This window comes from Lacerta agilis, chromosome 2, assembly GCF_009819535.1.
Source record: "Lacerta agilis isolate rLacAgi1 chromosome 2, rLacAgi1.pri, whole genome shotgun sequence".
NCBI lineage: Eukaryota > Metazoa > Chordata > Lepidosauria > Squamata > Lacertidae > Lacerta > Lacerta agilis.
This window is the reverse complement of record NC_046313.1, coordinates 116,866,520-116,878,783: the sequence shown is the minus strand read 5'-3', so window position 1 is coordinate 116,878,783 and position 12,264 is coordinate 116,866,520. Positions and strand designations below refer to the sequence as shown.

General features: G+C 45.6%; 1 protein-coding gene across 1 annotated transcript in view; it reads right to left on the bottom strand.

Moving 5' to 3' along the window:
- LOC117042828 (alpha-2-macroglobulin-like) overlaps window positions 1-12,264 on the bottom strand; it is a 69,362-nt gene that overhangs the window by 30,172 nt on the left and 26,926 nt on the right. Inside the window, exons 15-16 of the mRNA XM_033142485.1 lie at window positions 11,736-11,885; window positions 9,224-9,397 (exon numbers count right to left, since the gene is read on the bottom strand). Of these exons, the coding sequence (XP_032998376.1) occupies window positions 9,224-9,397; window positions 11,736-11,885 (324 nt within the window). The remainder of the gene's footprint in view (window positions 1-9,223; window positions 9,398-11,735; window positions 11,886-12,264) is intronic.

Here is a 12,264-nt window from a genome sequence, read left to right as displayed (position 1 = left end):
CATCCTTTTATATATTTGAACATGGCTATCATATCACCCCTTAACCTTCTCTTCTCCAGGCTAAACATACCCAGCTCCATAAGCCGTTCCTCATAAGGCATTGTTTCCAGGCCTTTGACCATTTTGGTTCCCCTCTTCTGGACACGTTCCAGCTTGTCGGTATCCTTCTTGAACTGTGGTGCCCAGAACTGGACACAGTATTCCAGGTGAGGTCTGACCAGAGCGGAATACAGTGGTACTATTACTTCCCTTGATCTAGATGCTATACTCCTATTGATGCAGCCCATAATTGCATTGGTTTTTTGTTAGGGTTTGAAACCTGAAACGCTGGCAGATTAGCAAGGTCACATGATTTAGGTCGTTAAGTTGTTAAGCTGCTCAGTAAATACAGAGCGTTTGTTTTGTTTTGCCTCTTGGGCGTGGCGCAGTGAAAGCTCCGGAGGTGTTTCTGTTATCAGCCTGCAATAAACCTGTCTTAAGGAAGCTGAGCTCCCGTGTGTCATTACTTCGTTGCTGCACCAAGAACCCCACTGCTGGACTTGTTTAATGCTCTGCAAAGAGAAGTGTTGCTGGTCTGCGCAGCAGAAGCGTTTACTGGACCAGTACCTCTTAGGTTATGGACACCAGAACTTTTTTGTGGCTGTGTTGTGTGCAGAGACAGTGAAAGCAGCCTTCCTGTGAAAGAAGACTGGCTTGGTTGTAAATCCAGGAACCAAGAGGCTGTGAAAGTTGAAGGAGCTGCATAAGTGAAGATTTACAGCTTAATTAGCTGCAAAAGGCTAGCTTAACCTCGTGTGTGTGTTTTTTTTCCTACTAAAAACAGCAGACGGTGGAAGGTTGCTAGTGAAGAAACAGAGGGAAGTTTAAAGGCTTCAGAGAAGGCTCCTAGCATCTGAAAAGTGAGTAATTTAAATCTCAAAGGGGAAGAGAAGCAAGGGCACACGGAGGGAGTAGCAGCAGACTTCAAGAATGGCAGCAGAAAATTTTCAGGTTCCTTTTCCAAAGTTGAACTCCACTAATTACGTGCAGTGGTCTAAGAGGGCTCAAGTTTGGTTAGAAGCTAAAGAAGTGTGGACAGACTACGTCCAGAGGCGAAAGCCATTTGTGGCTGTTGCAGCAGATGCCACACCAGAGCAACAGGCTGCTGCACATGTTCAGAATAGAGAACATGATAAAATAGATACCAAAGCTAGATGTATGTTGATGGTATCGATAGAGGACTCTCAATTACCCCATGTTGAAGACCTACAGTCTGCATTTGAAATTTGGGATGCCCTTAGGCGTATTCACCATAGAACCACGCCCGGAGAGAAGGTGAATATTATATGTGCTTTGTATGGGTTAAAATTGAAGCCGGGAAACAGTGTGGTTGAGCACATGTCACAAATGACTGAATACTTTAACCGGTTGTCGTCTTTAGGTGTGAATTTTCCTGAAAATATTAAAGTTTATACTCTGCTTAGCAGCCTGCATGCAGGGTTTGAAAACTTAGTACTAACTTTACAAGTTTTGCCAGAGGACCAGCTGAATGTGAATTATGTGACTGGTAGATTGTGTGAGCAAGAGTATCAACATCATCGAAAGCATACTGATAATCCAAGTGTTGGGTGTTCAGATAATTCCCAACGTGGGGGAACTGGCAAGCAGAGCTGTAAGGAAGCTTCACAAGTGTCTGCTATGACCAGCAAGTCATGTTTTCAATGTGGCAGCAGGTTTCATCTAATAGCAAAGTGTCCAGAAAAGCAACAGGAATTTCAACAGACAAAAGCCAATTTTAGGAGCTACCGGGGAAGACGACGTGAGAACTACAAGAACCAATGACCCAGAGGGGGAGGAGGTACTGATAAGGGACTATCTGCAATGGCAGCGCAACAAAGCCCTAAAAGAAATCTACAAACCTTGAAATGGATTATTGATAGTGGAGCAAGTCACAGTTTAGTTCCGGCAACATCTTGTGGCAGCCTGATGAACTGCAAGACCTTACCAGTTGCAAAAACTGTGACTATAGCAGACAATAGTAAACGAGAAATGAACCTTAAAGGCACAATTTATGTTAATTGTTTGCAAACTAATCTTCCTGTTTTTGTTCTTCCAGGAATGAAGAATGGACTTTTGAGTGTGTCGTGCCTGGAAAAAAGTGGTTTTAAGGTTGAGTTTGAAAATGATGTGTGCACCATTTCAGAACAGGGGAGGGAGCTGGTTAAAATTCCCTGTGAAGATGGGCTTTTTGTTTTGGATGAAGAGCAGTTAGCAGCAGGCAGGTGTTCAACAGGTGAAGCACAAGCTAAGTGTGTAAATAAGGCTCCTCATACAGGTTGTGCACATCTACTACACAGAAGGTTAGCTCATGTATGCTTTAAGTATGTAAGAAAGAAGCCAGATTTAGCTGAGGGGTGTAACATTAAACCCTTTTCGAATTTTTTGGATTGTTGTGCTTGTAAGCAGGCTAAGGTTAAGACATGTAACTACCCTAGATCTGATAGAGTAAGCAAGAAACCCTTTGAACTTGTACACACAGATGTGTGTGGACCAATGCCAATCAAATCGCTTGGAGGTGCGAGATTTATACAAATTCTGGTGGATGATTTTTCGAGGGCTAGTTGGGTTTTCTTTCTGAAAGAAAAATCACAAGCAGCTTCAATTCTAATGGATTGGATTGAAGAAGTAGAGTGTAAATTTGACACTAGGGTACGTAAAATACAATCAGATCGTGGTGGGGAGTTTGTAAACCACAAGCTAGAGACATGGTTAAAAAGGAAAGGTATAGTTCATAGGCTTACCAATCCTTATTCACCCCAGGAGAACGCAGTTGCGGAAAGAAAATTCCGAACATTACAAGAAGCCATTGCTGCTTTATTGTTTGATTCTGGACTTCGACAGCGTTTTGGGGCTGAGGCTGCACTGTATGCAAATTATACTTTTAACAGAGTGTATAACGTCACAGTAGGCAACACTCCTTACTTCATGTTATTTGGGAAAAAACCAAAAATTGATCATCTAAGAGTTTTTGGATGTCGTGCTTATGTACTGGTGCCTAGGGCACAACGTAAGAAAGGTAATCCTAGATCTAAAGAAATGTTTTTCTGTGGTTATCAAACAAACACAAAAGGTTGGAGATTTGTGAATGTGGAAGGCAATCAAACGAAAGTCACAATCAGCAGAAGTGCTGAATTTTGTGAACAGGATGGTTGGAATAGAATACATGGAAATCCTGCCATATTATTTGATGTGGTGAACAGTAACGATCAAACACAGGCCCCAGGGAAGTTATTAGTTCCAGAACAGGCTGAGGAATTTGAGTCTGAGGACGAGGGTGAAAAACCGTCTAGTTCACACAAGTCTGTAAAGTCAGAATCATCTAGCTCTGAAAGTTCACCTGTACAGCAAGGGAGACGTATAAAATCAGAATCAGAAAGTTCCTCAACTACTAGTGACAAACAAGTGACGACAGGTGATTCTGAGTCAGAGGGGGCAACTGAAGGAACATCGCAGGAGCTGTTAAGACGCTCCAAGCGTACCACCAAAGGAAAACCTCCTGAGAGGTATCAAGCTATTAGTGTTTGGGCAGGGTTGGCGAATTCCGAACCCGAAAGTTTTGAGGAGGTTGAGCAATTACCCCAGGAAGAGGCCAGTAGGTGGCGTGAGGCCATGAAAAAAGAATTAAATTCTATGAAGGAACTTGGTGTGTTTTCCATCGCCAAACTGCCAGAAGGTACCAAGGCAGTAAGTTGCCGATGGGTGTATAGAATAAAGACAACAGCAATGGGGAAACCAGAGTACAAAGCAAGGCTTGTAGCTCGAGGTTTTACCCAAAGAAAGGGGTTACATTACACCGAAGTTTATGCACCCACTTCAAGGAGTGAAACCCTGAGAGCACTATTAGTGGTTGCTGCTCAGAAAGGATTAAAAGTGAGTCAATTTGATGTCTCAACTGCTTATCTTCATTCAGACCTGGCTGAAGAGCTATATATGGAGCTACTGCCAGGTTTGAAAGACAATAAATTAAATCAGGTATGGAGACTACATAAATCCATTTATGGACTCAGGCAATCTGCTCATAATTGGAATGAGTGTCTGAATGACGTTTTGGTAGGCATTGGTTTTAGCAGAAGCAAGACTGACAATTGCTTATATTTCTGAGGTTCAGGAGACGCTCGCGAATCTTTGCTTGTTTATGTAGATGATCTGATTTATACTTCAAAGATGCAAGAACAAGTAAAAAAAATGGCCAAAGAGTTAAATAAACACTTCAAAATATTTGTCAAACAGTGAGAGCAGGAATTGTTAAATTAAATTACTGTCCTAGTCATGAAAATCAAGCTGATGGTTTTACAAAACCACTTGGGTTTCAGCGTCATGAAAATTTTTGTGAAGAAATGGGTCTGAAGTAATCCTGTTTGCCAGCGAGAGGGGGTGTTAGGGTTTGAAACCAGAAACGCTGGCAGATTAGCAAGGTCACATGATTTAGCTCGTTAAGTTGTTAAGCTGCTCAGTAAATACAGAGCGTTTGTTTCGTTTTGCCTCTTGGGCGTGGCACAGTGAAAGCTCCGGAAGTGTTTCTGTTATCAGCCTACAATAAACCTGTCTTTAGGAAGCTGAGCTCCCGTGTGTCATTACTTCATTGCTACCCCAAGAACCCCGCTGCTGGACTTGTTTAATGCTCTGTAAAGAGAAGTGTTGCTGGTCTGCGCAGCAGAAGCATTTACTGGACCAGTACCTCTTATTTTTTAGCTGCTGAGTCACACTGTTGACTCATGTCAAGTTTATGGTCTACCAAGACTCCTAGATCCTTTTCACATGTACTGCTCTCAAGCCAGGTGTCACCCATCCTGTATTTGTGCCTTTCATTTTTTTTGCCGGAGTGTAGTACTTTACATTTTTCCCTGTTAAAATTCATCTTGTTTGCTTTGGCCCAGTTCTCTAATCTGTTACGGTCATTTTGAAGTGTGATCCTGTCCTCTGGAGTATTAGCCACCCCTCCCAATTTGATGTCATCTGCAGATTTGATCAGGATGTCTGATCAGCATTTGTGTCTCTGTTCCCGAATACTTGACTAGGAGAACCTCTATCTAGTCTGGATTAACCCTTCAGGAGCTGAACATCCTCCTAAGTCTTCCCACTGCTGGGTGGTCTGGAAGGATACAGGGGGATAGAGAAACATTCTTCTCCCTCTCTCATAGAATCAAAGAATTGTAGATTCGTAAGGGATCCGAAGGGTCATCAAGTGGCCATCCAACCGTCTGCAACACAGGAATCTCAGCTCAAGCATCCAGGACAGGTGGCCATCCAAACTTTGCTTTAAAACCTCCAAGGAAGAAGAGTCCACCACCTCTCATGGGAGTCGGTTCCACTGCCATACAGCTCTTACTGTCAGAAAGTTCTTCCTAATGATTAGTCGGAATCTCCCTTCTTGTAACTTGGAGCCATTGGTCCAGCCCCTACCCTCCAGAGCAGGAGAAGACAAGCTCGCTCCCTCTTTCATGTGACAGCCCTTGAAATATTTGAAGGGCTCCTCAGCCTCTTTTCCAGGCTAAACAGGCCCAGCTCCTTCAACCATTCCTCATAAGGCTTGGTTTCCAGACCTTGAAATATATAAAATAAAAAAATAAAAAAAAACGTCCAGTAGCACCTTAAAAAGGTAAAGGGGACCCAGACCATTAGGTCCAGTCATGTCCGACTCTGGGGTTGCCGCGCTCATCTCGCTCTATAGGCCAAGGGAGCCAGCATTTGTCCACAGACAGCTTCCGGGTCATGTGGCCAGCATGGCTTCTGGCGAACCAGAGCAGTGCACGGAAACGCCGTTTACCTTCCCACCGGAGCGGTACCTGTTTATCTACTTGCACTTTGACGTGCTTTCGAACTGCTAGGTGGGCAGGAGCTGGGACTGAGCAACGGGAGCTCACCCCGTCACAGGGATTCGAACCGCCAACCTTCTGATCGGCAAGCCCTAGGCTCTGTGGTTTAACTCAGAGCGCCACCTGGGTCCAACTAAGTTTGTTCTTGGTATAAGCTTTCGTGTGCATGCATACTTCTTCAGATACACTGAAACAGAAGTCACCAGACCCTTATATATAGTGGGAGATGGATGATTGACTCAATGGGTTTGGGAAACCTGTTGTTTATTTCATATTGGATGTGAGGGCGATCTGGCTGTGACATCTGTCACCCCATTGATTGCCAGGGTATATTTCGACTGCGTCAGACCAACACGGCTACCTACCTGTTTCCAGACCCTTGATCATCGTGGTTGCCCTCCTCTGTACACGTTCCAGCTTTTTGACATCTTAAATTGTGGTGTCCAGAACTGGACGCAGTACTCTCATGACATTAGAACTCATGGGCATCCAGTGAAACTGAATGTTGAAAGATTCAGGACGGATTCAAAAAGTAGTTATTCACATGGTGCCTAGTTCAACTGTAGGGATGCGGGTGGCGCTGTGGTCTAAAGCACTGAGCCTCTTGGGCTTGCCGATCAGAAGGTCGGCGATTTGAATCCCTGTGAAGGATTGAGCTCTTGTTGCTCAGTCCCAGCTCCTGCCAACCTAGCAGTTTGAAAGCACGCCAGTGCAAGCAGATACCGTGTTTCTCCTAAAATAAGACACCGTCTTATATTTTTTTTCGCTCAACAAAACACAGTATGGCTTATTTTCAGGGGATGTCTTATTTTAACCGCGTCGCATCAGTACGCTGCATAGCCACGCCTCTCCAGGCTGTTTTAATGGGAGGTGTTGCATCACTATGGCTTATTTTCGGGGTATGGCTTATTTTCGGGGAACGGCTTATATTTCGCAAATGCATAGAAATCCTGCTATGGCTTATTTTATGGCTATGTCTTATTTTAGGAGAAACAGGGTAAATAGGTACTGCTGCAGCAGGAAGGTAAATGGTGTTTCCGTGTGCTCTGGCCTCCATCTCATTGTACCAGAAGCGGTTCAGTCATGCTGGCCACATGACCTGGAAAGCTGTCTGTGGACAAACGTCGTCTCCCTTGTCCTGAAAGCGAGATGAGCGCCGCAACCCCATAGTCACCTTTGACTGGACTTAACCGTCCGGTGAGGAGTAATTAAAGAACCTTCTAATGAGGGTAAAAGAGGAGAGCGCAAAATATGGTCTGAAGCTCAACATCAAAAAAACTAAGGTCATGGCCACTGGTCCCATCACCTCCTGGCAAATAGAAGGGGAAGAAATAGAGGCAGTAAGAGATTTTACTTTCTTGGGCTCCATGATCACTGCAGATGGTGACAGCAGTCATGAAATCAAAAGACGCCTGCTTCTTGGGAGGAAAGCAATGACATCTAAAAAAGCAGAGACATCACCTTGCCGACAAAGGTCCGTATAGTTAAAGCTATGGTTTTCCCAGTAGTGATGTATGGAAGTGAGAGCTGGACCATAAAGAAAGCTGATCGCTAAACAATTGATGCTTTTGAATTATGGTGCTGGAGGAGACTCTTGAGAGTGCCATGGACTGCAAGAAGATCAAACTTATCCAACCTTAAAGAAATCAGCCCTGCGTGCTCACTAGAAGGACAGATCCTGAAGTTGAGGCTCTAGTACTTTGGCCACCTCATGAGAAGAGAAGACTCCCTGGAAAAGACCCTGATGTTGGGAAAGATGGAGAGCACAAGGAGAAGGGGACGACAGAGGATGAGATGGTTGGACAGTGTTCTCGAAGCAACTAGCATGAGTTTAGCCAAACTGCGGGAGGCAGTGAAGGATAGGCGTGCCTGGCGTGCTCTGGTCCATGGGGTCACGAAGAGTCGGACACGACTGAACGACTGAACAACAACAACAACCATCCAGGGGTCCTTTATCTTTACCTTTTACCTAGTTCAACTTTGAAACTCGCTTCCACAGGAGGGAACGATGGCCGCCAACGTGGATGGCTCAGAGGATCAGACAAATTAGGGGGAAAGGCTATCGGTGCCTATGAGCCATGATGGTGATGCTTTGCCTCCACAGTTGGAGGCAGTGATGCTTCTGAATACCAGTTACTGGAAACCAGAGGGGGGGAAGGGCTCTTGTGCTCGGAGCAATGTGAGAACACAACACTGGACTAAATGCACTGGCCTGATCCAGCAGACTCTTCTTTATGTGCTTGCATTAGGTTACATAATTTTTCCGCAGAGGACAATAGTTTTTGGTGGAAAATAAACTGCAGGAGAATGGATCTAGTTACAGGTAGGTAGCAGTGTTGGTCTGCCGTAGTCGAAACAAACAAACAAACAAAAAATCCTTCCAGTAGCACCTTAGAGACCAACTAAGTTTGTTCTTGGTATGAGCTTTCGTGTGCATGCACACTTCTTCAGATACACTGAAACAGAAGTCACCAGACCCTTATATATAGCGAGAGGGTGGGGAGGGGTATTACTCAGAAGGGTGGTGGGAATGGGTGATTGGCTGATAGGTGTGGTAAACCTGTTGATGACTGTAAACAACTGCAGTTGGTCTTATAGGAAAAAGCAAGGGTTGAGATGGCTAAAAATAGCTTTTTCATGTACAATGAGATAAGAATTCAATGTCTCTATTCAGACCAAGTCCCACCATGCCTTTAAGTTTGGTAATAAGTTGCAATTCAGCAACTTCTCTTTCCAGTCTATTTCTGAAATTCCTTTGTAATAAGACAGCTACTTTGAGATGTTGTATAGAATGTCCTGGGTGACTGAAGTGTTCTCCTACTGGTTTCTCTGTCTTGAGATTCCAGATTTATGCTCATTTATCCTTTGGCGTAGTGTTTGGCCTGTTTGTCCAATATAGAGAGCTGAAGGGCACTGTTGGCATTTGATTGCATACACAATGTTGGAAGATGAGCAACTAAATAGTCCCGAGATGGTATGTTTGATGTTGTTGGGGCCAGTAATGGTGTTGTCCGGGTGTATGTGGCAGCAAAGTTGGCATCTGGGTTTATTGCAGGCTCTGGTACCAGTTTCCATGGAATCACTGCTGCATGCGACATATGCGGGGTGGAATGCAACATGATGCTTCCTTACAGCCCTAGATTTTGGGTGGCTGAGCTGCCACTGTCACATGGTGGGTCCCTACAATGTGCCCTCCTTTTCCTGGCAGACATTTCACTCCCCCAAAAAATCATAGAGTTGGAGGGGACCACAAGGATCACCTACCCCAAACTCCTGCAATGCAAGACTCTTTCACCCACATGGGGCTCAAACCCATGGCCCTGTGATTAAGAGTCTCATGCCAATGCAGTGGGTCCTTTGGCACTCACCTTGAAAATGTCATAGACGTCAGCTTCATTCCAATGAAAAGGATCAGGTCTGTAGCTGATGTCTCCCACAACAATATTTTTCCCAACCGCACATGGACCATCTCTCGGTTTTTCCAGGTTGTGCTGCCCGTAGACGTAACCTCGGAGGTTCTTCACGGGGAGCAGATCATAAACCTGACCACAAAAGCAGCCACAATTAAGCATGTCCTAAAATGCCCCTGCTATTTTTTATTATACACACACACACAGTAATAATCATAAATAAATAAGAATAAAAATGTGCACCCCAGCACTGAGGCCATTCCATTGTTACTATCCAACCACCCGCAGTTTCAACACCTCTTGCAAAGTTGAAATAAAAATAAATAAATTGTTCAGTAGCACCTTAGAGACCAACTAACTTTGTTCTGGTATAAGCTTTCGTATGCATACACACTTCTTCAGATACACTGAAGCAGAAGTAACCATACCCTTATATATAGTAGGAGGGTGGGGTGGGGTATTTCTCAGAAGGGTAGTAGGAGATGGGTGACTGGCTCAATGGGTATGGTAAACCTGTTGACAACTGTTAACAGCACCAATCCAACACCTGTGTGGTGTAGTGGTTAAGAGCGGTAGACTCATAATCTGGGGAACTGGGTTCGCGTCTCCGCTCCTCCACATGCAGCTGCTGGGTGACCTTGGGCTAGTCACACTTCTCTGACGTCTCTCAGCCCCACTCACCTCACAGAGTGTTTCTTGTGGGGGAGGAAGGGAAAGGAGATTGTTAGCCGCTTTGAGACTCCCTTCGGGTAGTGATAAAAGCGGGATATCAAATCCAAACTCCTCCTCTTCTTCTTCTAGGGGTGAAGTCATCAGCAGACCTCTCTGCTATTGCTTCCAGGGGATTGCAGACTCCATTACAGAGGCCACACATTCATAGAATCACCTTCTTAGGAAGGGACCGGGGCGTAGGGACGGAAATTTAGGTACTCTGTATAGTGCAATTGCATATCAAGTCATTTCTATTATATAATTCTATTTGTTGTGTATTGATTCAAGGGTTATCATATCTGATTACTATTGTCTGTATTCACATTATGGGAAAGTAACTGCTTTCCAGAAGGAACAGTTACTATTGGTTCATTCAAGTTGCTGCATTTGGATCCTCAGTCTTATTGGTTCCCACCAAAAGGCAGCTTTGTGATTGCTTGAGATTGTTCCCTCCAAAATGTATCGTCTACTGTCCCTATAAATGTATCTCCCTCTCCTCAGTTCCCCAGTCTTGTTTGTCTGAATAAAGAGTGTTACATAAAGAAGCTGTCTCCTGCCTGTTATGTCAGAGATGAAATCACTTGCTGAATCACGATCCCCATGTTACAACAGCATGCGCACAGAGCGACGCTTCCACCCGGGTGGCTCAGGTAACGCAGTGGGGGTTTTTTTGCCACTGCGCTCCCTGAGTGGAGCCGGCCCCGGGGCATGGAGAGGGGCGGGCCAGTGAGCGGGATGACACCCTTCCTCGTTGGCCCGCCCCTCTCCATTTCCCGCCACCACAGGGAGCGCAGTGGCGAAAAAAGCCGCAGTGGCGAAAAAAGCCACTGAAAGGGGGAAAGCCCCCTCTTTCAGCGGCTTTTTTTCACTGCTGGCTGTAGGCGGGGATTGCGGGGGGCGGAAGGGAGCCCAATGGATCATCTGGTCAGACCCCCTGCAATGTGCAAATCTCAACTACATCATACAAGGCATCCAACCTCTGCTTAAAAACCTCCAACGAAAGGGAGTCCACCACCTTCCAAGTTAGTCCGTCCTACTCTAGAACAGCTCTGACCACCAGAAAGTTATTCCCAATATTTGGTTGGAATATCCTTTCTTGTAATTTGGAGCCATTGACTCGGGTCCCGCCCTCCGCAGCAGCAGAAAACAAGCTTGCCCTATCTTCAGCCTCACCCCTCAGTCTTCCCTTTCCCCAGGCTAAACATACTGGTACTCAACTATGCCTCGCGAGACTTGGTTTCCAGGACACAGTTTGGACAGAAAGGAACGGGTCCATTCAACACTTTGCCAAACTTTTTCAAAAGTGGATACAGAAGTCCTATGCATCCCCGGTCCTCAGTTTATCAGTCCGGCATATAACTGGGATGAAACTTAGTTTTTTTTTAAATTGTTGCATGCACCCCAGTCTCTGAAAAACGAGAGGCTCCAGAGGTTCTAGTGATTATCCAGAGTTTGGCTTCCTTGGCAAAGGAAGTGTTTTTGGAGATATATGGTCTTGCCCCTGCGATTGAGGGGGCCAGGGCCATGCGACGTCAGCACACTGGGCCATAGCTGTCAACTTTTCCCTTTTTAAGAGGAAAACTCCCTTATTCCGAATAGGATTCCTCGCAAGAAAAGGGGAAAGTTGACAGCTCTGCGCTGGGCATACATGCCACCTGGCTCGTGTACATGACATCAGCACACCCCACGGCAGGGGAGCGCAAAAGTGGCTCTAGGAATGTGACACCTGAAGACAGCTTCAGAAGCAGATTTGACTCACAGTCTTAGGGGATATCTGAGCTTCAGGCTTCAAGAGAAAGACACTCTTATCCACAGCATGGACAGCACAAAGGGAGCCTTTGGAGGCAGCAAGATGGACGTGAGTTTTGCTGGCAGGGAGGCCTTCAGCATCAGAGAACCGCAGATTCACCTGGAGGCATAAAGGACATTTGAACAAAAATTGTGAAAACAGGTTATTTATTGGGGCGGAGTGATTTTTGAAGCTGTTGTTAAAGTTGCAAAACAGCGAAGCACGGGGCGGAGCAATGGATACCCTATTTTACGCTCCATGAGACACACTTTTTTCCTCCTAAAAAGGAAGGGGAAATCCCTGTGCGCCTTATGGAGCGAAGGCTTTGCTCCCACTGCCTCCCCCCATCCCCCGCAGCGTTCGGCGGGAGGTGGGGGGAGGCAGCTGCGATGCCTGCTTTTGGGATCGGTGGGCGGCAGGGAGGTTGGTGGAGGATTTCCTCCAGCACCCCATGCGCTGCCCGCCGATCCCAAAAGCAGGATTTTGGGATCAGTGCAAG